The sequence below is a fragment of the Dipodomys spectabilis genome, unplaced genomic scaffold, assembly GCF_019054845.1.
Source record: "Dipodomys spectabilis isolate Male_0828 unplaced genomic scaffold, ASM1905484v1 ptg000002l, whole genome shotgun sequence".
Classification (NCBI taxonomy): domain Eukaryota; kingdom Metazoa; phylum Chordata; class Mammalia; order Rodentia; family Heteromyidae; genus Dipodomys; species Dipodomys spectabilis.
This window is the reverse complement of record NW_024870679.1, coordinates 21,393,742-21,419,537: the sequence shown is the minus strand read 5'-3', so window position 1 is coordinate 21,419,537 and position 25,796 is coordinate 21,393,742. Positions and strand designations below refer to the sequence as shown.

At 37.1% G+C, this 25,796-nt stretch overlaps 2 protein-coding genes and 1 non-coding gene across 3 annotated transcripts in view; 2 read left to right on the top strand and 1 right to left on the bottom strand.

The window, feature by feature from the left end:
- Window positions 1–4,630, bottom strand: part of LOC122103685 (uricase) — a 37,585-nt gene extending 32,955 nt beyond the window's left edge. Inside the window, exon 1 of the mRNA XM_042674263.1 lies at window positions 4,601–4,630. Coding sequence (XP_042530197.1) covers window positions 4,601–4,630 — 30 coding nt within the window. The remainder of the gene's footprint in view (window positions 1–4,600) is intronic.
- Window positions 1,261–1,396, top strand: LOC122112910. The gene has a single exon (XR_006148296.1). It is a non-coding gene; the product is annotated as a small nucleolar RNA SNORA51 (small nucleolar RNA).
- A 1,043-nt stretch (window positions 4,631–5,673) lies between the features above and the next one.
- Window positions 5,674–17,332, top strand: Dnase2b (deoxyribonuclease 2 beta). Its single transcript, XM_042674250.1, has 6 exons — window positions 5,674–5,786; window positions 9,725–9,902; window positions 11,445–11,526; window positions 14,666–14,827; window positions 16,216–16,413; window positions 16,983–17,332. Exons 1-6 carry the CDS (start codon window positions 5,674–5,676, stop codon window positions 17,330–17,332), a joined length of 1,083 nt encoding a protein of 360 aa, XP_042530184.1.
- The last annotated feature ends 8,464 nt before the right edge of the window (window positions 17,333–25,796 follow it).

The window sequence follows — 25,796 nt, the reverse complement described above, 5'->3', positions numbered from 1 at the left end:
TCACTGAGTTGACAGAAAGAATCCCTAGTCTAAATTAGACCAGTTTTTTGTTTGTTTGTTTTTTGTGTGTTTGTTTTTGCCGGTCATGGGGCCTGAACTCTGAGCCTGGGCACTGTCTCTCAACTCTTCAGCTCAAGGCTAGCACTCTTACACTTGAGCCACAGTGCCACTTCTGGCTTTTTCTGTTTATGTGGTGTTGAGGAATAGAACTCAGGCCTCATGCATGCAAGGCAAGCACTCTTCCACTGAGCCACATTCCCAGCCCAAATAAGACCAGGTTAAAAGATGTCAAATGAGCTTCCCAAAGTCACACAGAGAAACAACGAAAAAGGTCTTTCTGACACTGAGGAACTATCAGGTAGAAATTTACCCAACACAAAGATGTGCCTCTGCATAAATGACTACAACACCAACAAAAAACATAGCTAGTAAGAGGCAAGCCCAAGCACTGAACCAGATCTGCCTGGTTCTTTTCACTCTAGTTAACTCTCTGACAAACATTATAATAAAATTCTTTATGAGGCTTTATCTTATAATTACCCACCTGTCTTTCTCTAATTAGATTTAATTCTCCTAAATTCCATATAACTCCAACTAGAAGTCTGTGAAATCTTTATATTCAATTCATATATTCACACGCTATACTGACATAGCCCCCTCCATCTAAGTGACAAGTACTGAGAGGTCTGAAGATACAACAGCAAAGAAGGCAGATACTACTCTGTCCTAAGAGTGATTATATTTTAGAACCACCTTCTGTGAAGAATTGCATAGTTAATATTTTAAGCTTTCCAGATTGTAGGGTCACTGTTTCAACAATAAAACTCTGTCATTACAATATAAAAGCAGCTGAACATAATACATAAAGAAAGGAGTTTGGCTGTGTTCCAATAAAACTTTATTTATAAAAGCAAGCTGTGGGCCAGATTTGGTCCCCAGGACTTTTTTGATTATGGTCTACAGAAAGACACAGAAAAGTAGTCAAGTAGTTAGTAACACATTGTTGTTAATTAATCAAATAAAAAAAAACACAGGGGTTGGAAAGGTGGCTCAGTGGTAGAGAGCTTGCCTTGCATGCCTGAGGCCCTGGGTTCGATTCCTCAGCATCACATAAGCAAAAAGAAAAAAGCCGGAAGTGGCGCTGTGGCTCTATTGGTAGAGCGCTAGCCTTGAGCTGAAGAGCTGAGGGACAGCACCCAGGCCCAGAGTTCAGGCCCCACAACCGGACCTAAAAAAAAAAAAAACAACAAGAAAAACACAGACTTCCTGATCTCACAGACTGTGTTCTTACACTGACTGTATAAAAAGAGGAGGCAGAGTAACCCTATGCCATATACACCTGTACACCTCAGTCTAGGCCTTTGTCTGGTCTATATTGAGATATGGGACGGGGAGGGGAGGGGAAGGGAGGGGAGAGAAACTACAGTGAGTTCTAGGAATATATTTCAGGGAAACTTAAGCCAAATTGGGAAAGAGGCTGTCATCTGAGAAATGCAGATCAAAGCCAGCTCTAGCAGAAAAGTCCATGAGGAGCCACTTATCTCCAAAAACAGTCAAAAATGGAGCTGTGGCTCAAGTGGTAGAGCAGTAACCTTGAGCAATAAAGCTCAGGGACAGTGCCCAGGTCCAGAATTACAACCCTAGGATGAGAGGAAGGAAGGAAGGAAGGAAGGAAGGAAGGAAGGAAGGAAGGAAGGAAGGAAGGAAGGAAGGAAGGGAGGAAGGGAGGAAGGGAGGAAGGGAGGAAGGGAGGAAGGGAGGAAGGAAGGAAGGAAGGAAGGAAGGAAGGAAGGAAGGAAGGAAGAAAGAAAGGAAGGAAGGAAGGAGAGAGAGAAAAGAAAATGAATGGCTTCTAAGAAGAAGCTACATTCTCAAAGCAACTTGTGGAGGAATAGGAATTAGCTCAATACAAGTTTCCATTACCTTTCACTTATTTTAATCATACTTCCCTTTAATCATATTTCTCATGTGCAATTAATTAGTTTTTCTTAGTTTGCTTGTATTTTCTCTTTTATCAAAATAATTAAAGCCCTTTCCCTTCCCTTCCACAAATACACCAGAAATTTCCTTCAGTCTATCTCATTTTAGATTTTACTCAATCTATCAGTAGTCTTGCAAAACTGAACTTAGATAAATTTTGTGGTATGGAAGTCATATATACCAAAAATATAAATAAAGCCAGCAGCTTGACTCCCAGTAATGCTCAAAGAATGAATGTACTTTGCTGAAGCCAGCATAAACCAGAGTCTGGGAAAAAAACAACTTTATTTTAACTGTATTTTTTTTTGTCTTTTCTTTTTTTTTTGGTACTGGGGATCAAACCCAGGACATTGCACTTGCTAGGCAAGCGCTTTGCCACTGAGCTACATCCCAGCCCTAACAACTTTATTTTAATCTCAAAGAAATCCTCAGAGATAAAGCTTCACAAGCTTCTGAGTCTTTGTATAAGACACATGAGAGAGAAAAATAATAGTAAACTTAACCTATAGTAACTTCAGCTGTTAGAAACAAAATACAAAATTATACTGAATGTATAGTCAGACATGTGAGCAAGAAGTAATGCCATAAAATTACCAAGTAAATCTGGAAATAAATAATGAAACTCCTAGATGTATACTAATAAGTGGATTAAGAAGCAAATTAAACCCAACTCAAAAAATAATTCATAAATTGGATAAGATAGACTGTGCAACAGATTACTTCTCTACAGAGAAATTGAGAATTTGCAGGTCGAAATGAAGAATCAAGTACTAACACAGATATACAAGGAGGCAGACTACATGCAAAAGGCATAAAATATACAAGAAATATATAACAACGGGAATGTGAACACATCAAACATCAAATTGGAATGCATAATTACTGAATGAATGCCAACTTCCATAAAAATCAGGAGCTCACTTGCAAGTGAAAAATTCTTCCTTGTTCACTCTGCTTGGCCAAGTTACAAAGATGAAAATATTTTCCACTCCTTATAGAGGTCACTGATGTGCAAAGGAACCAGGGTATTTGTGAACCATTACACTAGTTGAGTTTCAAAATCCAGGGAATACTGTGAACAAACATTCTGTCCAATTTTAAATTTCTTTGTCCACTAAGTTTGTGTGTTTCTTTTCCCAACATTATTGCACTGTTTGTAGTAAAAACCAGAACACACTGGAATCTAAGCTTTAGGGTCATATTGGAAACCCTCAACATCTAGTACAGTGTTGAATACAGTGCTGATTATATATGGAAGGTTATTGATTGACAAACAGCATGATAATATCAACAGCACCAGGAAATAAGCACGTTTATTAAAAGTGACATTTGAAAGAAATCAACCCAATAATGTCTTTTCAGGGCTTGAAATAAAATTGGACTCAGCAGATGCAATCCTAATTCAGATATCTCCAATCTCAGTTTACAGGAAAGTAAGAATATAATCTTAGTTAACATTTCAGGATCATGTACTATTACCAGAAAGTATTTCAAACATGTGAGGAGAAGAAAGCAAGAATTCTTTTTTATCCGAATTGGCTTCAATCTACATAACTGCAAACAAATTGCTTGTATTCTCAAAATGAACCTATATGAATGAACCTAAATGAATCCTATACCCAGTGTGTTTTGTGATTACAAGTATAATATCAAAAAGCTACAAAAGATAAAGAAAATAAAATGAATATTGTTTCACTTTAACACAGTTAAAGTGGATTGTTTGAGGTTTTTAAAGTCCTCTTTTGCTGAACCCAGCAAAAAAAAATCTATGAAATTCCAACTGATAACCATGGGAAAATTGCAAGAAAATTGTTTCTTGTTTGATCCAGTTTTGTCTGTTCCCCATTGAAGGGTATGAATCTACCACTTATAATATAGCCTGGACATCAGGGCAGTGAGTTTAAAAACAAAACAAACCTGGTGCTGGCTGGGCACCAGTGGCTCATGCTTGGAATCCTAGCTATTCAAAAAGCTGAGATCTGAGGACCATGGTTCAAAACCAGCTGGGGCAGGAAGTCTGTGAGATTCTTATCTCCAATAAAATGGCGAAAAGCTGAAAGTGGCAATGTGGCGATATGGCAGACCACTAATCTTGAGCAAAAAAGTACAGGGAGAGTGAAAGAGCATGACTACTGGCAAAACAAGACAAAAACAAAGTGCTGCAACACCAACAATGAGCTCATTAAATACCCATAGATGCCTGATTTCTGAATTCAATCAGAATGATTCTGATTTGACAGTTGTGAGAAAAATCTCACAGATACGAAGATACAGGTTCATCCAGTGAAATGTACACATAGCCCAGAATCTTCCTAGCAACACTTGGTCTTAGGACAAATAGATCCATGAGCCCTCCCTTTCCCACCAGATTCTGAGAATCATAGCTGGGCCAGAGAAGTAAACTGATTTGCAAGGATTTGGTTTGGTTTGAATCCCCTAAAAGACTTGGATCTCCTGCCATAATCAGAAGGATAGATTAGAGTCATCATAATTTCCAGACAAGGAGTTAACTGCTATTTATTTTGAGAGCTAACAATTGATTTAAGAACACCATGAATTTAAACAAATTCTTTTCAAGTATCTACTCCTTCCTCTTCCCCAAAGAATGAATGAATCTTACCATTTTACAGTTGTTATGGAAATGGGCCATTTTCCCTTGGCGTTTGACTTCAGATTTCGTTTCAAGAATGAGAAAAAAGAGGATAGGAAAAGCAGATGTCTGTCAGCTTTTTTACCTAACCTGAAGAGAAGGTGGTCAATTTATTTGTTTACTTGGTTGCACAATAGCCAATAAAACAGACTCAAGGGCTTTTTACATCAAAGCTCTATACTGAGTGGCCAAAATCAGGGAGGTGGAGAAGATACGTCAGCATTTTTTATAAAATCCACTTTAATTTACTCTTACTTTGAAACATGCCTTTAAAGCATTGTTTAACAATATGTCCTTAACAGATCATTATAGGTGATCCTAACTATTACTAAGGATCCTATTACTAAGGCACACAGTTTTGTCATTTCTACTTAATGTACAAACCACATGCATTTACCTTCACTCAGAAGAGAAAAACATTCAACATCTGTTCATCAACAGTTTCCCTTCTTACTGAACTTCACACACTCCAACCTGAAGAGTTAAATAAGTATGGATACATATATATGGATTTATATAGTATATTTTACTACATATGCTATAGTAGATGTAGTATATTGTATACTAAGTACTATATATATGCTATATATAATATATATAGTATACATATGGCATATAGTATGTTGTACATGTTTTATTCTATATACTATACTGTAACATATACAGTAAAGTATACTATATAATATACAAAGTACACTAAAATGTATTGCATATATTTAAGTGGAATATGTATGCAGTATATGTAGAGAGGTTATATATGAGACACATATTTTTTCTCCATTTTTCCTCTTAGAACTTTTTGATGATTTTTGCAAACGAGCCAACAATTGAGCACAAAGGGCTTTGGAGTCACGCTGGGTATTGTGACAGAATCACATGTTTACATGGGATTCGTCTACTCTGAAAGTGCCTGAACTGAGAACTGCAGAGTTGAATAGAGTCAAATGTTGGAGCCAGCCCAACCTGAGAGAGATTTAAAGCTTAGACTCCACAACCTATGGGGAAAGTTCCCTGCTGTGACATGGAATAAGGGTAACAGAAAAATGAGAGCAAGACTTGTAAAAACAACTCTGGTTTTGCTCTTTCTTAGCCTGTTTGGAATCCTGGAGGCATCAACAATATCGTGCAGAAATGAAGAAGGTGAAGATGTAGATTGGTAGGTAAATGCAATGTAAAGATTGATTCATGCAGAATGAAAGCCAGGGTGTTGGAGGCTATCTGGCTGGCTGTGATGTCCCTAAGGAAAACTTTCCTGTCACCTCCTGACTTTAGAAGGAAAGAGGCTTGAAGTGTGACAATGGGCTCAGTTTCCAGACAGGGATCTGCTTCTATTGTCCCTGAGAAAGTACTGAGCAGCTATCTGGGGATGTCATTGGCCATTCTCAGCAGGACACAGCTGTGGGCTCAGAGTGGGACTGCACTGACAACTTCTGACAGCTGGCAATTTCTTTTATTTACATATGGTTTTTCCTAACAGTGCCCTTTCAACATCCTTTCTGAGACTGGAGGATGACTTTTCTTCTGAAGCTGATGCGTGCTCTTCTTATGAAGAAGGAGGGCATGATGACGCACAGCGCTGTTTGGTTAACCTTGGTTTGTTGGCCAGTACAGGCAGTTAGTTGTTGGAGTGGCTGGGAGGTCACTTGCCACTTTTACGGTAGTAAAGACACCAATCAGAGTTGCATTATACCCATGGCTTCTCCGATAGCTTTGGTCACTTTTCTGCTCTTTAATTAGGGTGTTTAAGATTGTCATGATGGCTGGCACCAAGGTCTGTGTGACCTTCTGGCTAGAGAACACAGATCTGTTCACTCAGTCTGTCAGCACTTCCTGCACTCCTGCCTGGGCCTGTGCTGAGTTTTGAAGATACAATGTGAACAAAACAGAGTTCTTACCCTGAAGGATCTTACAGCTGTATCAGAAAGGTATAGGTAGAGAAATAAGGCAGCATATAATCCAGATGACTTCTCTAAGGAAGTAGTTTTTGAACTAAATTGTAAGAACAAGTATGAAGTCAGAAAAAAAGAAGATGTAAAACCATCTCAGGCTAATAAAGATCAAAAAGGTAGTACAGAGGCAAAATGCAAAGTTGGGAGCTGCTAAAACTTTGGGAAAATGTGCAGAAATAACAGGAGGTAAGGTTAAAAAGGATGGTCAGAATCAGAGGGTTACTCATGCATCAGGAAGATTGATACTATGTCACTTGCAGGGAAATGGATGAACCTAGAAAAAAAATCAAGTTGTCAAGCTCAGAGGGACAAAAGATGTATGCTTCCTCCCATAGCTAGAATTTAGACCTAAATTGTTAATATATATATATATATATATATATATATATATATATATAAACATGTACAAGGTCATATGCATATCTACACAAACGTGGTATATGCAGAGGAGGACTCCAATGGTGTAACTTCTTTAAACAACTAATGTACATTTTAACAGTCACAGACAGCAATAGGACTTTGGCAGTATTGCAGGTGAGAGAGAATGTAAATGGGTGGTTGTAAAGCGCAACAGTTTACTAAGTGGCTAACTAGGAAGCTGGAACATATGTTAGGGTAGGGGAGTGTTATAGTCTGGGAGAATGGAATAGACCAATGGAGAGAGGAAGTCTGATGACTACAGTCCTAATGGTCAATGGATACATGTGAAAATGTAACTAGGTAAATTGAGGGTATGGATGAGGTTGACTACAGTCCTAATGGTCAATGGATACATGTGAAAATGTAACTAGGTAAATTGAGGGTATGGATGAGGTTGGGAGAGAGAATGATGAAAGGGATGACATCCATCAAGGTGCATTGTGTTCACAAACTGACATGTTGAATTGAAACCCACTTGTACAATTACTTAATGATCATTTAAAACTAAGTTAATTTAAAAATATGCTCAAATTAAAAGAAGAAGAAGATCTGGATGGTAAGGAACTTCCTGGGCTGAGCTTTGGGGTTTGAACTTACAACAGGGAGCTAATGAAAGGCTTTGAATGCGAGGTGAGAACCTGTCAGCTTCACATTTTAGGATGCCCATTGGCAGCACTATGAATGGCGGATGGAAGGGAATCAGTCTATAGTTACAGACAGCAATAGGAGTTTTGCAGTATTACATGTAAGACAATATGAAGACTTGAGTTAAACAGGGGGTAGTGAAAACATAGAGAAAAAGTCATTCTTGAAAGACTTAATAGGGGACAGGCAGACGGAGTGAAGAAAGAATAATAAGAAAGACTTAAGTTTTTGGTTTATGTGTCTGTGTAGTTATTTCTCTAGTAGAATGGGATGAGAAGATTTGTAGCACAATGCTGCAAACTTGACTCTAAAATATAGATTCAGAAGTTTCTGAAATATCTTTTTGTTTGAGTTTATCTGGACCTCAACATAGAAGTCTGGACTAGAAAATGATAAATATAATTGAAGATGGTCACCTTCAAAAAGTGTTTAAAAGTACTGCCATAACACATTAATAATCCTCCAATGCTTCACTGGTAGTCTACCAAAAGTGATTTTTAAGTCATTTATTTCCTTGAGACAAAGTCTCACATTGTAGCCCAGACTGGCCTGGAACTCACAATCCTCCTACCTCTAGCTCCTAACTGTTGAGATTAGAGGTGAATATCACGATGTCCATCACAAAATTTGTTTTTGCTACAATTGAATATATATATGTATATTCATTGGCCATACATATGTCAGAGAATATAAGCAACTTGATGCTTAGCAGCTACAAATTACTAAAAAAAAAAGAAGTTAAAGTGCAGAGGCCATCATATCAGCAACAAAGAATAATTGCCTGTTGCCTGCCACATGCAAGGACTTGGGTCTGTGACTGAGAAGAGGAGGACAGGAACAGGTATGTTCAAATAGAAGCATATGACTGAAGAAAATAGTGAGTATGAAGCTCTTAGGAGCAGACAGTATGTGTATTATAATATTTAGTTCAGTGCGATTTTAGGGGTTAAGTGTAGGGTTCATGTTACTAGAGAATATTCGGCTAGATCAGTGATTCTCAAATTAGGGCAATTTTGCCCTTGGGGGATTTTGACATGGTTTAGAGATATTTTCCATTGTTGTAATTTTGGAATAATATTGGTACCTAGAGTGAATAGCTGAGATCCTGTAGTGCACAGGACAGCTTCCACAGCAGAGAATGATCTAGATGGGGGCTGGTGGCTCATCTTGTAATCCTAGCTACTCAGGAAGCTGAGATCTAAGGATTGAGGTCTTAAGACTTCTTGGGCAGGAAACTCTGTGAGATTCTTATCTCAATTAAATGCCAAAAGCCAGAAGTAGAGCTGTGGCTCAAGTGGTAGATCACTAGCCTTGAGCACAAAAGTTTAGGGAAAGCATCAAGTGTCAGAGTTCAAGCCCCAGAACTGAACACACACACACACACACACACACACACACACACACAAGAAAAATCCAACTCATATGTGAATAAAGTACATTGAGAATCCCTGAGCTCATGGATCCAAGACTGCCTGTTCACTCTGTGGCTCACCTGTCCTTCCTGTAAGATAACCACTAGAGGTATACAAATAGGAAAAAACAGAAAAGGAAAGAAATAGCCAACTAAGTCGATCTTATGCCCAAATAATGAATGCAGAACATTTTGGAAAAGTGAGCTGAAGATGGCTTAGGCCAGAGGTTCAAGGGATCCTCCACCTCTCTTAAAGCCCACAGATATACACCATATATTCAGCTGGCCAGCTGCAAAGATGTGGGACAGAAAGTTATTGTGACAGAAGAGAGTCCAAGACTAGTTCTCTAGTCCCAGTATAGCCCTTAGCCTTCTCCCTACTGCAACTATTAGGACAAAGGAAATAGAGTAAGTTGCTCTCAATGTACATGGACTTCTACTTCAGTAATTCAAGCTTCCAAGCAAATAATGTCTTAGAACATATCCCGCTCAGACTCGTATCTCTAGACCAGGAGGAAAGGAAAAGGCAGAGTAAGCGGCCTTGAGAAAGTCCTTTCCTTGGATTCCTTCTCTGGAACATGAGCAGATTACAAGTGTTCAACACAATAACCCTGTCACTAGGAAATCGGTCAGTAAGGGATAGTAATTCATGCCTATTTTCCTTGTTAGGTTTATCTTTTATAAGGTACCTAAAGGACAAGACAAGGAAGGTGGAGAAACTGGGCTAGAGTATCTGTACCTAGACTCCACAATTAGAAGATGGAGACGGAGTGAGCAATTAATGAATACCAACAGAAGTGCATTGGGAAGGACCTTACAACAGCTATATGAAGCATATGGCTCCAAGGTACGCTTCAGTTGTCATTTATTTGAATCATACAAAGTAGATTAAACAGATTCTATAGCTTCTCAAGGTCCTTTTAGGGAAATTTTTCTTTTTATTCACCCATTCTACCCCCAATCCCAGTTACTTGAAGAAAACTAATTCCAAACTAGCCTAGGATAACTCACTGAATCAACCTAGGATCTAAGAAAATATGTCCCCATAATCTATGGTAATGCCAAATTGTTGGTTCACTTGACACCAGTTCCAGTGGTATCACTGGGCTTGTATATTGTCAAGTCTGTGAGATTTTTCATTTATCAGTAACTTCTCCGAACATGGAAGTCTACAACCCTTTTAACCTGAGTTGGCTATTATATTCTTGGTTAGAAAAATAAACTTAATGTGTTGAAAGAGAAAAGAAAAAGTTCCTGACCAGATCTTCCCAGAATCCTTTCACATTGCGTCCAAAGGCACACAAATGGCCTCTTACCACATTCAGGGTCTGCTTCTTGGATAATTATCAGATTTCTTCAGAGAACGATGCTACACATGTCATTCTGTCTCCATGATTAATGATTGGAAAACAAGTGTATGAAAATAGCATACTTTACTGGATATGATCAAATACAGTAGGCAGGAATGCTACGGACTATGCTGCACATCTTTAAAATGCTTTTAAATTTCATCTGATAATTATGTAACTGCAAAAGACTCGTCATTGATTCTTCCTATTTTAATTATTTTACTGAGCTTTTTTTTAAATATCAACATTGTTAGCTTTGATAAAAGTCACTGACTGAATCATGACACAAATGGAATAGAAATGCCAGAACAAATTCAAACAAGTTTCTAAAACATAAAGAGACACTCAAAATAATAACCTTATTATGCATTAGGGATTTACCGTTTGGAGAATTGGCTCACATTTTGCCTTATCAGAGGAAATCCAATGCTACCCGTTAGTTTTCATCACTTTTTCTAAGAAAGGAAATGCCATGTTAGAAAAGTAGTGGCACTTTAAGAAATGGCTTAAAGCGGGGAAAACTCCTATATCAGAAAGGAAGAGGTTAATGAGAGCCCTGGTTAAATACAAGCTATACCTATTCAGAGAAGTACAAAATAGTAGAAATCTGATCCTGATTGTTGCATTGCTGTGCCTGTAATATCAATAGAAACAAACTCCAAGTGTAATTCTTAATTATTCCTATTTCATTTCCTGAATAAACTATTCAGCACTCCTGTATCATATACAGGAATATACATATACTTGTTTTCTAATCAACCCAGAAAAATAGCAATATTGCCCTCACATAGATCATAATGCATATAGCACCAGTCACATGACTCAAAAGCAAGCATGTTTGAGCATAGCTAACCCTCCCCTTTAATTGTGCAGGTCGTAGAATTCATTATGATATAGGAGGATGATTGTCTTTTCATGGGTATCAGTGAAAGGTCTATATTGATGGCTGGGCAGCTGATTGAAGTATTGTAATGACTTGTGAGTCATTTTTTTATTTATGTCATTATTTATGTCATTATAATCCTAATATTTTCCTATAGACTAATAACACAGCCTATCTCATGTACAATGATGGGGTCCCAAAATCTATGAATTACAGCAGAAAGTATGGACACACCAAAGGTATGACTATGGTTCTTGGTTTCTTCTGCTTATTAGCAATCAACATTTTTTAAGTCTTTTATCTTGATCATTATGTTAGGTAAAAATATAGCCTTGTCTTCCAGAGATTTTTGACTTATTAAAATGGGTAATTTCTGTATAACAAGTGGGGTAAGGTAATTATATAATTTGACTTGGAATAAATGCCCTTTTCAGAATCCTATTTTTTATTTCTTGACATGTTTATGAGCAAAATCCCATGTATAAACTACTTGAATACCAACTAATATTTATTTATATTCGATACAGTCACGTATGTGTGTGTACACACAGACACCAATAAATCTATATTATATACATGTATGTATTTATGTGTATGTGTATGTTTAATATATACATTCACCTTTCAGTTAGGTCTTTTGGGTTATAATCTACATTAAATAAAAATTCACGCTTCACAATGTGCAGCTCCATTTAAAATAAAATTTTTTGAAAAAGTGTTTTAGGTTTTTATATAACAGCAATTTTGTTGCATATTATTAAATATAGTACCTTTTATTACAGTAATCTTTGTCATTGTCTCTTTAAATTATGCCTATATAAATGCACATAATAGAAAAATTCAAAATACTACATAAACACATGTAAACTTTTCCCTACTTTTCTAAAATACTTATGCTAAAACATAATTACTACTTTCAAATTGTTTTTCAAATGACCATGTCATGAATAGCTATCTGTGACAATAAATAATCTTTATAAGGTTCCAAATTCAAGTGCCTTCAAGGAGCAAGCAGGTAAGGTGATCAGGTAGAGTAAACTGCAGGTACCTGGAAGTTGCATGCAATGTCTAAAGGGAGAAGTTACTTCTCACCTTGTCTTATCTGGATACAGTTTTCAGAAGCTATTGGAATTAGTCTGTGGAAATTCACCCCAATTTTTAAAGGTTGAAATCAAAGTTTTAAAAATGCAGACCACTACTTCAGATGGAATACTCATGTCACTCAGTTACACTAGAGTAGGAGATTTTTGTTGTTGTCACTTTAATTTTTAGGTTTTTGAAAAAATGAAGTATCAAAAATTTCCTTGTTACTCTTAAGTTAAATATCTGTAAGTCTCTTGGAAGGCATTTCTGTGTTAAATGAGATTGAAATGACTTAAGCCTTTAGGTCTTACTAAGATTTCAAGTAGCATGTTTGGAACTGGTCACTATTTGGAAAGAGAAGCAACATCCCGCCAAACTGAAGACTACTTTTTAAGTAATAAAAGAGAAAAGGCTGGCATGCAAACTTTTAAATCACACTTCATGTGGTTCTGTATTTACTTTAACTGTCACTTTCCCAGTAAAGATGATTTCACTTATATAGGCAGTCGTATGGGTCTGGCTAAAGTTCTATAAATTACATCAAAATAAAACCCAATTTTATTCTATCCTTTTTGTATTGTGAAACTGGAAACTTGATGACATTGTAAATTATCAGCTGGCTTTTCTGAATATAAAGTGTGAAAACACAGAACAGTATTTTGATCTATTTGATGATTTTGTGGGGTTTTGGAAGCATTAATGAGCATGTACATAGAAATAGTGACTGCTTGAATACTGTACTTACTTGCAGTCTTTCAGTACATCAAGATTCTTGTATATTTTAAGGGTATAATAAAACACATGTGAGTTGTATTTAATAAAAAAAATATAATGCAGACCTAATAAAACATATCTACAAGCTCCATTTGGTCTTTAGACTATTGATATACAACCCATGATTAAGAATGTAATTTGTAATGGCTGTCAAAAGTCATGGGAATTGAAAATTTGTTTGGGTTTTTTTTTACTGTATTTTTTTGTCTTTTCTTTTTTGGTACTGGGGATCGAACCCAGGACGTTGCACTTGCTAGGCAAGCGCTTTGCCACTGAGCTACATCCCAGCCCGGGAATTGAAAATTTGATTTAGTCAAATTCTCCTCCTGATGGTCCTATTTACATATAACCATTTTTATAAAATGCTGTATCTCGCTAATATCTCCTCAAGAAACCCCTCTCCACATTTCTACTCTACTCTAATAGTTGCTGCAAGGGTTTGGGAAAAAGAAAAAAAGGTTTAATGTGAAGTTGGGGGTCGGGGAGGGTGGATCTTTTTAACAATAGATACCCTAACATCTGTGGCATTCATACTGGGATTTGGGAGTCCAGCTAAAGGAACACATTCATGTGGGCAGAGGGGAGTATTTGAAGGTTATCCAGATCTGTTAGGCAACAGAACTTTCAAAATTTTCCATGGTGACATAGGTATTGATCCTATTTCTACCCAACAGTATGCATTTTTGAGGCATTTCTCTTTGAAAAAGAAATAATTAGTGGGCATTTGGCTTCCACTCTGACAATGACACAAACATGAATGGATTTTAGGTGTGCATTATGCAAACTGAGAAGACTAGTTAGCATACCAAACCTATGCTGATACATTTTTAAGCACAAAAATAGTCAGACACCTGATGGATAAAGCTCTTTTTGCCATTGCAATATGATGAAAACCTTTCTGTTTTCTTTCCTTTCTGGCTTTCATTTTAATATGCTCTGGAGAGTTTTGCTAAACATTATTAACAAGGATAGTTTAGCATGACTTCCAGTCTCTCTTTTCTTGCTCTCCCTCTTTTATCTTACCTGTAGAATCAGGTAACTCTTCAACAAATGAGCATCTGATTCTTAAAACACAATGCTGCAAGAATGTTTCCTCATGCAATATTGTCTCTTTTACCTCTGTTTTTAAGAAGGCACTTGAAAATAGCTCCTGTGCTTCCCAGTGAAGACACTATCTGAAGCTTGCCAGGTGACTGTATAGTTTTAACAAGGACAAATTCCAATTTAGCAAATTTGCATTCTGCCAAAACAAATTTTCCTTGTAGTTTCAACATGCAATTCATCTTAACTCTTCCCAGGCACCTTCTCTGGCTCCCTTTCTGTGGTATCTTATTATCAATAATGGGCATTTTAATATGTGCCTGATTTCTTTTTGAAGTCTTTGAAAATTGAGCATGATCCTTGTGATTATTAGCCTAGAAAAACAGTAGCCTAAAGCATATACAGGTTTAAATGTTACCATTTTATAAGGAGCTTTTTATTCCCCTTCTAATTTATCTGCATTAAATGTATCTTTGATAGGTTTGCTGCTGTGGAACAGAATCCAGGGTTTCTGGCTGATTCATTCTATTCCAGGGTTTCCTCCAATTCCTGAAGAAGGCTATGATTATCCATCCTCAGGAAGACGAAATGGGCAAAATGGCATCTGCATAACTTTCAAGTACAACCAATATGAAGCAATAGGTAATACAAGAGTGTATGAAAAGGAGACAACAATGTTAAAGAAAGAAGTGGGAAGTGTACTAATAAATTTGTCATCTTATCTGTTAATCTATTCATAGACCCTCTGATACTTAGATTCTAAATACTGGCTCCACTATAGTGAGACAATGAAAAGGCTCATTACTGGTTCTCAGTTCCACTGTATTGAGGCTGAACAGTAGTATAGGCCTATTGATTACAGACTTCCGTATTTTTCATGAGGGACAAGAATACACCAAATGTATACCAAAGTATAATTGCATGTATTGTATAAGAAAGAAATACTGGATTTAAAATATGGATTTCATCTTTTTTTAAATTTTTGCAGCCCAAATGTTGCTTCTGTACTGCCAACATCATACCTCTGAAGCAGAAAACCTCTTTTAAGATCTAAGGGCAAATAGTCCAAAATACTTGTATCTGGCAAACTATGGTGTGGGAGGAAGAAACATAGGGATATCCATTTAATGAGCAAGTTGCTAAATAGCAGACTTGCCTCTAGATATAGGAGGTTGAGAAAATGTTTCTTATCCAATCCCCATCTTATGACAAGGGTCACTGAGCTCTCATCTAAGTCAAGCTCTAGTCTAAATATTTAGTTAGAGTGTTAAGTACCATAGAGATAAGGCTTGTATTCTGGTGAGTTGACTTTCATTGAGCTTAAATAATTAGTACGAGGATTTGTACTTTTATATATGTGTGTATATATGTATTATATATATAATAGATATGGGAAACATGCGGCCCCTGAGTCCAGATTATAGAAACATGAATGTTATCTTCATCAATTTATAACTATAGACATGTCCCATGAAGTCTTCATTTATCTATTCAATGAGGATGATGGTAACAATCGAATCTACCTAAGAATGAGGTTGTCCTGAGAATTAAATGAGAAAAAAACATGTAAAATATACAGAATTACATATGGACAAGAGGAGGGGCTCAATAGGTGTTAATCACCATAATAAAAACCATTTGGAGGCCATTGCCTAAATTTTAAAAATAGTGTTGGGAGCTGGGAAGGTGGCTCAGTGGTAGAGCACTTGCCTTGAACCCAGAGGCCCTGGGTTCAATTCCTCAGCACCACATAAGCAAAAAAAGCCGGAAGTGGTGCTGTGGCTCAAGTGGTAGAGCGCTAGCCTTGAGCTGAAGAGCTGAGGGACAGCGCCCAGGCCCAGAGTTCAGGCCCAGGACTGACAAAAAAAAAAAAAAAAGGTGTTGGGGGAGGGGAAATGTTGTGTATGTGTAGAGGAAAGGGGAAGGTGTTGGTTTTTTAATCTATAGTAAAAGCCATAAAAGAAGTAGGCATTTCCATTTATGCCCAAATTCTCCACTTTTATTTACTGTTTTTTATTCTTTTAATTCAGATTCTCAGCTGTTGGTCTGCAACCCAAACATCTATAGCTGTTCAATTCCAGCCATCTTTCACCAGGAGCTCGTCCACATGCCTCACCTGTGTGCCAGGTCCAGCTCAGCCAAGATCCCTGGCCGGCACCTCACCACACTGCAGTCAGCGCAGGGACAAAACTTCCTCCATTTTGCTAAATCTGATTCTTTTCTTGATGGTATGAAACTCATCATCAAATACCATGTTTTATAACTCTCTTGTTGGACTTTGCCACCACTGTAGTACACACTTACGATTGTCTCAGTTATTGTGAATACCTGGCGTTTTCCCCTACTTCCTTTCTAACTTATCATTCCCAATTCATTGTGCACACTGCCTCTCAACTGATCATTGACCAAATCAGTTTCTACTAGTTCTTCACAAACATTTCTTTAAAATTCCCCATTGATTTCAGGAAAATACTTTTAAGCACAGATTTATAAAGATCCTAGAACTGACCTTATCCATCTCCAAAGTTCTTTTCAGGGCAAAACTACATTTTTTTCTCTTGATCTGTGGAAAAGATGACATTTGTGGATACCAACATTATCAAAGTAATGATGACAGTAGCTTTTATTTGCTTATCCCTTTAGGATTTAGGAGTTGTTAACCTATCTATTATCTTAATCATGTTATTATTGTTTGTGATATCAGGGCTGAGCGAAGATTTCTATCCCTTAGGATATTTTCAGTGACTTATGGAAGTGCAAATATCAACCTCACTGATTTTGTCTTTCTGAACTCTAGACATCTTTGCAGCTTGGATGGCTCAACAGTTGAAGACACATTTGCTAACAGAAACCTGGCAGCGGAAGAAGCAAGAACTCCCTTCAAATTGTTCCCTTCCTTACCATGTCTACAATATCAAAGCCATTAAGCTTTCTCGACAATCTCATTTTAGTTCTTCTCAAGATCATGCCAAATGGTGTATTTCCCAGAGGGGCACTAAAAACCGCTGGACATGTATTGGAGACCTAAATCGAAGCCCGTACCAAGCTTCCAGAAGTGGAGGGTTCATTTGTACCCAGAACCGGTATATTTACCAAGCATTTCAAAGACTAGTTTTTTATTATGAAGATTGTGACTGGGCACTGTGACTGTAGCCGGGCATCATGGCTCATGTCTGTAAGCATAGCTACTCCAGAAGCTGAGATCTGAGGAATACAGTTCGAAGCCAGCCTGGGCAGGAAAAATCCGAGAGATTCTTATCTCCAGTTAACAACAAAATTCTGAAATTGGAGCTGTGGTTCAAGTAACAGAGCGCTATCGTTGAGCAAAAATGTTCAGGGTCAGCTCTCACGCCTCAAGTTCAAGCCCCAGTACTGGCACGCATGTGCACGCACACACACACACATACACACACACACAGAGACTGTGAGTAGATTTGGTGTAAAGATACGTACACTCGCTGAGAACACTTATAATAGCATTTCTTGCATTAGAACCATTCTTTATATAGTAAAAGCCTCTAAATACACTCACAACTAAAATAATTTTGTCTGTGTTTATCATTTAGTCTTCTAATTGGTTGAAACTTAGTGACTTTGTATTTATAGTATCATGGACATAAACTATGATACATGGCTAACTGTAATAAAGGGGAAAATTATTTTTTTCAGATTGCTCAACTCCAGTTGTCTGTGGATGGGCTGATCCTGTGAATTAAATTTCATCTCTTCCACAAAGACTCTGCTTTTTTTATTAATAAGTTTTTTTATTGTGAAAATAATGTACAGAGGGGTTACAATTACATGAGCAAGGTAATGAGTACATTTCTTATCAAGCATTGTTGCCTCTTCGTTTCCCCTTACCACCCTGCCCTCCCATCTCACCCCCTACGAAAGTTGTAAAGTTCATTTTACTGACATAACGTCTTGTACATCTCATTGTTGAAATGGGTCCACGTGTATCCCTATTTAAACAATTTTTTCCCTTCCCCTCCCCAAATTATACCAACAGCAAATACAGTAAAAACAGGGGTTATACCATGGGGGAGGGACATACAAAGCAACAAAGAAATCATCATATGAATATGTTAGAAACAATCGCAAAAAAGGAAAAACATTTGAGTCCTTATGTTGGGGTTTATTTAGCCTAACATCAACTTATCTGACCGTTTCTGTTTGTCTCAGACATATACTAGTTATTACAAATAAGGGAAACCATGGGACCTATGTTTCTTTGGGCCGGGCTTACTTCACTTAATATAATTCTGACTTTCCTTCCAATCCCTTTCTGAAGAAAAACAGCTATCTTTCCATACTTTCAAATTATTTGATCATATATGTCCTAAAGTTCTCTCTCATTGGCTTATGGTTTAGTTTTGTTCGTTATTTTTGCAGTTGCTACTTATTAATTCTATGGTCTTAGGCCATTCATTTCAAATTTTTGAGCCTTGTAATTTCAGTCTGTGAAAGGGAGAAAAGTTCAAATATCTAACACAGCACCTGGCACATAGATGGTACTCAAAAATATGACCAATGCCTACCTAGCAAAAATAATAAGACAAAAATAAGTTCTAGAAATTAGCAATATGTTAAAAGTTTTGAAGTTAGGTTAAGAAAGAATGTTAAAGATAGGCTGGAAAGGAAGGTGGCTCAGTGATATAGTGCTTGCCTTGCATGCATGAGGCCCTGGGTTCGATTCTTTAGCACTATATAAGCAAAAAGAAAAAAAGCTGGAAGTGGTGCTGTGGCTCAAGTGGTAGAGCACTAGCCTTGAGCTGAAGAGCTAAGAGACAGTGTCCAGGCCCAGAGTTCAGCTCCCATGACTGCCAAAAAAAAAAAAAGAGGGGAAAAGTGTAATCTAAGTATAACCTATGATTCTGAGGGAAATAAATGTAGCATACAGAAATCAGAATCAAAGCTAATGAACTTAACTTCAGTAAGTATTCTTATCCCTAAAAACTATCAACAATAGTAAAAATACTAATTAGTAACTACTAACACTAATAAACTTTTGAGAACTAATTGCTAAATAAAGTTTGGGATGTAATTCCCAACTTCAGGAAGCTTACAACCTAATAAAAATAATCAAATATTACCTGAGATATACTTACTGAGCATTTACTATATCATAAATATTTCACCCATACTTTTGTATTTAATCTTCAAAACAATTCTGCCTAGTGCAAAATGTTTTCATCCCAATATTGCTGACAAAAAAGTGGAGGCTTACAGAAATTCAGTAATCTGCCTAACATATATATATATATGACTTCTGAACCAAGAGACAATAAAAGGAAATATAGGAAAACACCTAACTTAAGCTCTCAATATCAATAAAAAAATCATGGACCTGATGGTTTGATGACAAGCAAAGAAAAAAATAGTTATCTTCCTTCAGAAGCAAGTAAAAATGATGAATATCTTGTACACTATTTAGATAACTTACACACAAGCAACACTAAAATAAAATAAAAAGTGTACCCTCTCAGAAAGCACTCATGTATAAATAATTCTCCAAAACTAAGATTGTTAGAATTACAAAAATTTCATGATACTAACTTTAAAAGCAAAGAGTCAAACTTTATCCTACAGTATGAAGAAGCATAAGTGAGAAGTAAAAAAAAGGTAAAGTGAACAAACTCTGTTGAACTAAAAAAATCCATAATACATCTCTTTTCTGAAAACGTATGTCCAGATCTTCTAGAAAAGAGTTTATATACCAAGCTAATCATCAGATCCCATAAAACGAAGATGCAGGACTATGACAAAGAGAAGAAAAGCAAGAGATTGGCCCACTGGAGTTGTCCATGAAGAGTGTAGTTCTTACTGAAGGAAGATGGGAAGTGGCTAAACTAACTCATCCCTTGAGAAAGGGAAAAATATGCTAGAAATCTATTCATCAGCCCTGTTTTTTCAAGGATACTGTCTCCAGAAGAAAACAATATATTTTAGTGTTTTGTTGATTCCAAGGATGCCAAGTTGAAAGGATATGGTTGGTATCCATTAATCTTACTCTGTCCCAGCCTCCATAATGAGCCAAAGGGACAATCTACAAAACAGACAACTTCTTCCTTACATATCTTACACTTCACTCCGTCCTTAGCTCTCTTTCTTAAACTCTTTTAAATTATGTAATTTGAATCTTTAATGTCTTTGAATGTCTCTGTGGCTCTACTGCGAGGCTACAGAACCTGTAAGAGGCAGAGCTTACTGGGAGGTCTCTAGGTCTTTGGAAGTGTACCCATAAAGATATGTTTATAGGATCTAGTCTCTTTCTCCCTCTGTCATCTTTATTTCCTGTCGATGGGGTGAACAATTTTACTCTATATGTGCTCCTGCCCTCATGTGATGCCACAGTACAGGCCCCAAACCAAGGAAAGCACAATTAATCATGGACTGAAACCTCCAAAACCAGACTTAACCTTTTGTCTCTATAAGGTGACCATATCAGATATTTATTATAGCAATGGGAAATTGACTGATACAATGACTTTGATGAACATTTGAAAAACACATATATTAAATTTGTGAATGGCAAATAGGTAAAAGAATATCAGCTCCAAAAGAGATTATGACATTGGCTTCCCAGGAGATCTTGAAAGACTTGTAAAATGGGTTAAAGCAAATAATGCCAAATATAATAAGTATAGACGAAAGACTCTTCTCTTCAATCAAAATAAAACAAAACACAATAGTCACCACAGAGGTATAGGCCAAATGGTAATGTGATCTAGTAGCAGATACTGTAGCGTTTGAGTCAAAGAGATTTTGCGGAAATTCAACATAACTAAACAAAGTGATTAGCTAGATTTAAAAAAAAAAAGAAATGAATACAGTCTCCAATGTGTGTCAAAATGAGTGAGGATATAGGCTCTCTAGCTGTTCAATGTTGGTCTACCTGTTACCTTTGTAAGAAGTATAGAAAAAAGGAGTGAAGTGTTTGTTGCTTTGTATGTCCCTCCCTGATGGTATAACCCCTGTTTTCACTGTATTTAATGTTGGTATAATTGGGGGAGGAGAAGGGAAAAAACAAAATGTGTAAGTAGGGATAACAGGTTGCCCCATCATAACAATGAGATGTAGAAGACACTATGTTGAAAAATGAACTTTACAATTTAGGCAGGGAATGGGGGTGTACTTGTGGAGATGGGAGGGAAGGAATGGGGGGGGGGAACAAACGGAGGAGGCAACAACGCCTGATTAGAAATGTACTCATTACCTTGCTCATGTAACTGTAACCCCTCTGTACAGTATTTTCACAATAAAAACATTTTTCAAAAAGCTATAGAGACAGCAGGAAGAATAGTTGAAAGACATGAAAATGTTTGTTTCTGAACAACTTCCTTAGGAACAGTATAAGTTCTTCAAATATATTCTTTAAAACATTAAAAACAAATTAGGTGCCAGTAGCTCATGCCTGTAATTTTAGCTACTTAGGAGGCTGAGATCTAAGGATTGAGATTCAAAGCCATCCTGAGTAGGAAAATCTAGGAGACTCTTAGTGCCAAGTTGAAAGAAAGAAAGAAAGAAAGAAAGAAAGAAAGAGAAAGAAAGAAAGAAAGAAAGAAAGAAAGAAAAGAAAGAAAGAAAGAAAGAAAGAAAGAAAGAAAGCAAGAAAGCAAGAAAGAAGGAAAGAAGGAAAGAAGGAAAGAAAGAAAGAAAGAGGAGGGAGGGAGGGAAGGAGGGAGAGAGCGAGAGAGAGGGAGGGGAGGAAGGAGGGAGGGAGGGAGGGAGGGGGGAAGAGAGAGGGAGGGAGGGATAGAGGGAGGCAGGCAGACGGAACTAGAGCTATGGTCAAGTAGAACACTATCCTTGAGCAGAAAAGCTTAGGAACAGCACTCAGGCCTGGAGTTCAAGCCCCAGAACTAGCACTCGCATGTGCACACACACACACACACACACACACACCATATGTGGTAAAGTCTACACACACTATGGTTTCACAAAGGAGTCAAAAACGGAACCAGAATCAGCTCAAACTCAGTACAATTTTGTTGTCTATAAACCTGTCATGGATATGAGCTCTACAAATCTACCCAAGATGCTCCCTCCACTTTCCCCATCTCTTGTTCACCATTTCTTACAGTACTTTATTGAAAATCCTCAAACTCACCAAATTTAACCACATCTCAAATTATGTACTTGTGTTTTTCTTTTTTACAGAAAATTTTTCTCCAGATGTACATATAACTGCTCCCTTCCCACCACCAAAGCCCTCAGCACTAAATAATACTTGTCTTGTTGATCTGTCCATTGTTTAGAATAGAGTGTTGAAGTCTCCTAGTATTACTATATTGGAGCCTATCTTTATCTTTCTAGCTAAAATGTTTATTTCATGAAGTTAGATGCCACAGTGAAAAATAAGACTTTAAGCCAAGCAAAGATTAAACTCAATGGGCAAACACTGAGTATTCTCAAAGTTAGAGAAGATGCAGGCAACAATTTAAGGAAGTTAATCTCTGACAGGATCTGTCTGAGATTTGTAACTAATTTGAATTTAATCATGTGCCTTCAGCTGTACAATGAATTCTTTTTTATTTTACTCCATTTAAGGAGGCACTTATAACAATCCTAATAGGAGATAATGAGGTCCTGGCTTAAAATACTAACAAGTAAAATAAGAAAAGGTTTTTTTAAAAACCTGTCCAGATTTCATATCCAAATAAATCATATCTATAGTTGCTTCCATAGTAGGAATTCAACATAGAGTAGGTACTCAATAGATATTTTTTACATATAATAAAATTTTTGTTTTTGAACATGAAGTATTAGTGTTAAGAATGACTACAGATTTGCAATGCTTTTAGATTCCTTTGTCATCAGTATTACACAGTCACTGGCTGATTACTGGTAGGTAGAAAAGCTGTCCTTGGTTGTAAACAGATGACTTCTCTGACCTATATAATTGAACCTTATTGGATTTATGCTTCGTTAGACCATTTGTTATGACTAGATGTAACCAGACCAGGCCTGTATGAGGCATCCCTATAAAGGAATTAAAATGATGTCTTATCCATCTTGCCAGCACTTAAATGAATATAGTGCTTTCCAATCAATCACTTTAAAAATGAATATCATCGAATGAATGTAGGTCTTCCCAATTAGTCACTTTAAAGGCTCATCCTCCATCTTCCCTCATTCCATCCTTCCTGACAGTTCTTTCTAGAAAAAGTTTCCTACTGAAAGACAACTGCCAAATATCCTTTAGAGTATTAACACAACCCTCTGACTTAGTCCTGGTAAGAGGGTCAAGGTCCTGACTGCTCCTAGCCTTACTTCACTCTTCCTTAACTACCTTTCTTTTCTTCTTTTTCCATATGTCCCATTTATTTCTAACATTGCATACTTTTTTGTTGTTGACTTCTTGCAATTTTTGCAAAGTTCTTTGAAGTAAATGTTAAATATATCCATGTAATTTGAACCAATTAAGTATAACATCCCATGAGATCTTAGCTGAATTTAGGAGAGAACATAGTAGAGAAAAAACAGATTTGGAATCACACAGACATGATTGAGAACTTGGCTTGGTGACCTTGAGCAATTACCAGTTGTGTGACCTTGAACAAATTACTTAACCTCTCTAAGCCGTTCTAAACCTAATGCAAGAATGTTAATAACAAGAATGAATAATTATGTGAAAATAGTTCAGTGCCTAGTACTTAACAACTTTCTTCTGCCTTCATTTGAGATGTCCAGAGCAACAATCATTATTTTTTTGCGGGGGGGGGGGGGGGGGTCCAGTCGTGGGGCCTGAACTCTGGGCCTGGGCGCTGTCTCTCAGCTCTTCAGCTCAAGGCTAGAGCTCTACCACTTGAGGCACAACGCCACTTCTGGCTTTTTTTCTTTTTGCTTATGTGGTGCTGAGGAATCGAACCCAGGGCCTTATGCATGCAAGGCAAGCACTCTACCACTGAGCCACCTTCCAGCCCCACAATAATCATTATTAACCAGACTAATTAATCATATTAATTTAGAGGTTTCGGGAAGCAAGTGCTCTGTGTATATCACATTCTAACCACTCAATTTCTTGAAGAAAGCTGTCTAAAAGATTGACATAAATTTCATAAAGGAACTGCAAATAGTATTCAAAATTTTCCTTTTCTCCATGGTAATAGTGTTTTCTCATAAGAGACAAATGAATAAAAGCCATTTTTTTGCTATATCTAATACTTTCAGAATCAAGAGAAAATGAACAGAAGACATTCTCAGAGAAGATTAAGACACACCCATAAGCCTTACATTCATGAAAGTTCCTTTTTAGTGCATTCTACAAACACATTTCTGTTCCTGATACCTCGTTAACAAGGAGACTAAAGGGCGCTGCTGCAATTATTTGCAGAGCAAACAGGCATGAGGCCATGGGAGCAGGGTCTGGAGGCTTCAATTCCAGTTCTACTACTTTGCAGCCACACAGCCACAGATGAGTTACCTAAGTCCTCCAAACCTAAATTTCTCCATCTGTAAAGCACTGCAAATCTGTAGTCATTCTTAACACTAATACTTCATGTTCAAAAACAAAAATTTTATTATACGTAAAAAATATCTATTGAGTACCTACTCTATGTTGAATTCCTACTATGGAAGCAACTATAGATATGATTTATTTGGATATGAAATCTGGACAGGTTTTTAAAAAACCTTTTCTTATTTTACTTGTTAGTATTTTAAGCCAGGACCTCATTATCTCCTACTAGGAATGTTATAAGTGCCTCCTTAAATACATATAAAATTCTTACACAAGGTAAGTAAAGAATATATGTAAGTCAGGCATGGTAGTACGTGCCTATAATCCTAGTACTTGGGAGGCAGACACAGGAGGGTCATGAGTTTGAAGAGAGCAGGGATATGTAGTGTTTCAAAAATGAAAAATTACTAAGCAAAGTGATGGGCTGGAAAAAAAAAAGAAAAGAAACTAATACTATCTCCAGTTGTACGAACAAAACACGTGTCAAAATGAGTGAAGAAGTTGGGCACTGGTGGCTCATGCCTGTAATCCTAGCTACTCAAGAGGCTGAGATCTGAGGATGGAGATTCAAAGCCAGTCTGGGCAGGAAAGTTCCTGTGAGATTCTTATCTCCAATTAACCACCAAAAAGGCTGGAAGTGGAGTCAGGACTAGAATGCTAACCTTGAGCAAAATAGCTCAACACATAGACCCTGAGTTCAACCCTGACTGGAGAAAACAAAGGAAAGGAAAGGAAAGGGGAAGGGAAGGGAAGGGAAGGAAAGGGGGAAGGGGAAGGGAAGGGAAGGGAAGGGAAGGGAAGGGAAGGGAAAGGGAAGGGAAGGGAAGGGAATATACAAAATAAATATCAAACCCTGTCCTCTTAGGACAATATATATTAAATAAAAATTGTGTGCTCTAAGCCATGTTTCATAGCTGCATCAGCTGAACTGCACGTTGTGTTTGGTACAAAGGAGGACTTTGTATCAAAATAATAAGCAGGCATGTAGTGTTCAACAAATATTTGATCGTTTGTTTTGGCTTTAATAGAAGTACTTTGTGTACCCAGTACCTAGTGTGGAATTGTCTTCATAATCTTTGTAGATAGGGAAGCTACCAGTATTCTTGGTCCCAGCATTCTATCTAATCCCAAGATCCTATCTCTTTCATT

Coding starts and splice junctions, on each gene's coding strand:
- Dnase2b (XM_042674250.1), top strand. CDS start 5,674: ATGAGAGCAAGACTTGTAAAAACAACTCTGGTTTTGCTCTTTCTTAGC. Junction 11,527..14,665: donor AAAGTATGGACACACCAAAG/GTATGACTATGG, acceptor TATCTTTGATAG/GTTTGCTGCTGTGGAACAGA. Junction 16,414..16,982: donor ATCTGATTCTTTTCTTGATG/GTATGAAACTCA, acceptor TCTGAACTCTAG/ACATCTTTGCAGCTTGGATG.